At 39.1% G+C, this 1957-nt stretch overlaps 1 protein-coding gene across 1 annotated transcript; it reads left to right on the top strand.

Annotated features, from left to right (window-relative positions):
- The first annotated feature begins 446 nt into the window (after positions 1 to 446).
- HMGN4 (high mobility group nucleosomal binding domain 4) lies at positions 447 to 719 on the top strand. The gene has a single exon (XM_065885679.1). The coding sequence runs from the start codon at positions 447 to 449 to the stop codon at positions 717 to 719; it is 273 nt and encodes a 90-aa protein (XP_065741751.1).
- The last annotated feature ends 1238 nt before the right edge of the window (positions 720 to 1957 follow it).

The following is a 1957-nucleotide window of genomic DNA, read 5'->3' as shown; positions in this document are numbered from 1 at the left end:
CCTGTGATTTTCGTATTCATTCCCATATTACTAATGAAGTTGACTTTTTTTTTTTGCTTATTCACCATTCATGCTTTTTCTAAGAAGTACGTATTAACACTTTTGCCCATTGTTTTTAAATTTTCATTTTGTCCTTTTCTCATAGATCTGTAGGAATTCTTTACATATTCTGGACTCTGATCCTTTGTCAGTTTGTCAGTTATATGTATTATGAATATCTTTTCCCCAGCTTGTAACTTATCTTCTTTTTATGCATATTTTTGCTATATAAAAATTACTAATTTTAATATAGTCAAATTTGAATTTTAATGTAGTTAAATTTGTCAGACTTTTCCTTTACGGTTTACACTTTTTGTGTCTTGTTAAAGAAATCTTTATAGGAGCAGTGAGGAAGACAGAAGAACCACTTGGGCTGGTAAAGCCATCTGCCAGGCACTACTGCCACCATGCCCAAGAGAAAGGCAAAAGGAGATGCTAAAGGTGACAAAGCAAAGGTGAAGGATGAGCCACAGAGGAGATCGGCACGGTTGTCTGCTAAACCTGCCCCTCCAAAACCAGAGCCCAGGGCAAAAAAGGCCCCTGCAAAGAAGGGAGAGAAGCTGGCCAAAGGGAGAAAGGGGAAAGCAGAAGGCAACAAAGATGGGAACAACCCTGCAAAAAACCGAGACGCCTCCACAGTCCAGTCACAGAAAGCAGAAGGCACCGGGGATGCCAAGTGAAGTATACTTTTTTGATAGCTCTGTACTTCTAGTGACTCTACTGTTTGAAATACTATTTTTTTTAAATCAAATTTTGTAAAAACGTAGATTTTTTTTTTTAAGTTATGTTGTTAGCACACAAGACGCTTTGTTGTTATCTTTTGTGGAAAGGGCAAAATAACCACTAGTAGAACGTTTCAGAAGCTGGATTGAAATGGGGGAAAACAGAATTTTCTATCATATTTGAAGATTATTCTTGGTTCCCAGGAGAGATTCTCCGACATTCACACATGACAGCCACTATGGCTCAGAAGCCTTACCATGTGGGGAAGCAAAACTTCATGTCTTCTCCTTTCCTGATGCCATCAAAAACACATCCTTGACTTCCTGAAACCAAGAGTCATGATGCGGCCTTGGCACCCCTAGAATCAGCTGCGTCAGGTAACAATACTCAGGATTTCTAGTGATGACATCAAGATGGTATTGCTCAAAAGAGCCAGGATTCCTGTTTGTAGTTTGTGGATCATCTCATTAATAGTCCTGGAGTTTTTAGTTCCTTTCCTCCATGTCAGAGGTGACCTGTGAAAAGCTCTTATATGCCTCATGTGAAATATTCACCCTTTCTGAAAACTTTTCCTGTTCATTGCAGCAACAGACTTTGTTGACTTTTTGGAGAGGGGAGTTTGAAAGTTGTAAGATGTTATGGATTGTCACCCATGTCCTGCTGGAAGTAACTATTTTTGAAAAGTATCTTATAAAGCTGGATACAAGTTGGCTTCATGGGAGGGGAGGGATCATTTCCTACTCCAAGTCATAAAGATATCCTTTACTGCCTTGTAAAAGTTTTATAGTTTTGCTTTTCACATTTGTCTTTAGTCTTCCCTGAACTGATTTTTGCAAAAATATGAGATAGTAATTCAATATAATATTTTTTCCATATGGTAAGTGGTTGTCCCAACCACTTGGTTGCCCCAACTTTTCTGAAAAGTTCATCCTTTCCCCACTGATCTGTAATAGTGGCTTTTTTCATAAATCAAGTTTCTTTTGCGCGGGGCGGGGGGTGGGGGGTGAGCTGGGAGAGGTCTGTTGATGGTTTCGATTCTGACTCACTGGTCAATTTGTCTAACCTTGTGGCAATACTATACAATCCTGAGTACTACAACTTTAGAAAAAGGTCTTGATATCTCAGGACAAATACCACCTCCACCTTTAACATCACCACCAAACTTTTCTTCGTTGGAGTATCTTGGCTATATTCT

Source organism: Phocoena phocoena, chromosome 10 (assembly GCF_963924675.1).
Source record: "Phocoena phocoena chromosome 10, mPhoPho1.1, whole genome shotgun sequence".
Classification (NCBI taxonomy): Eukaryota; Metazoa; Chordata; class Mammalia; order Artiodactyla; family Phocoenidae; genus Phocoena; species Phocoena phocoena.
The sequence above is the reverse complement of the archived record's forward strand: the minus strand, read 5'-3'. Positions and strand labels throughout refer to the sequence as shown.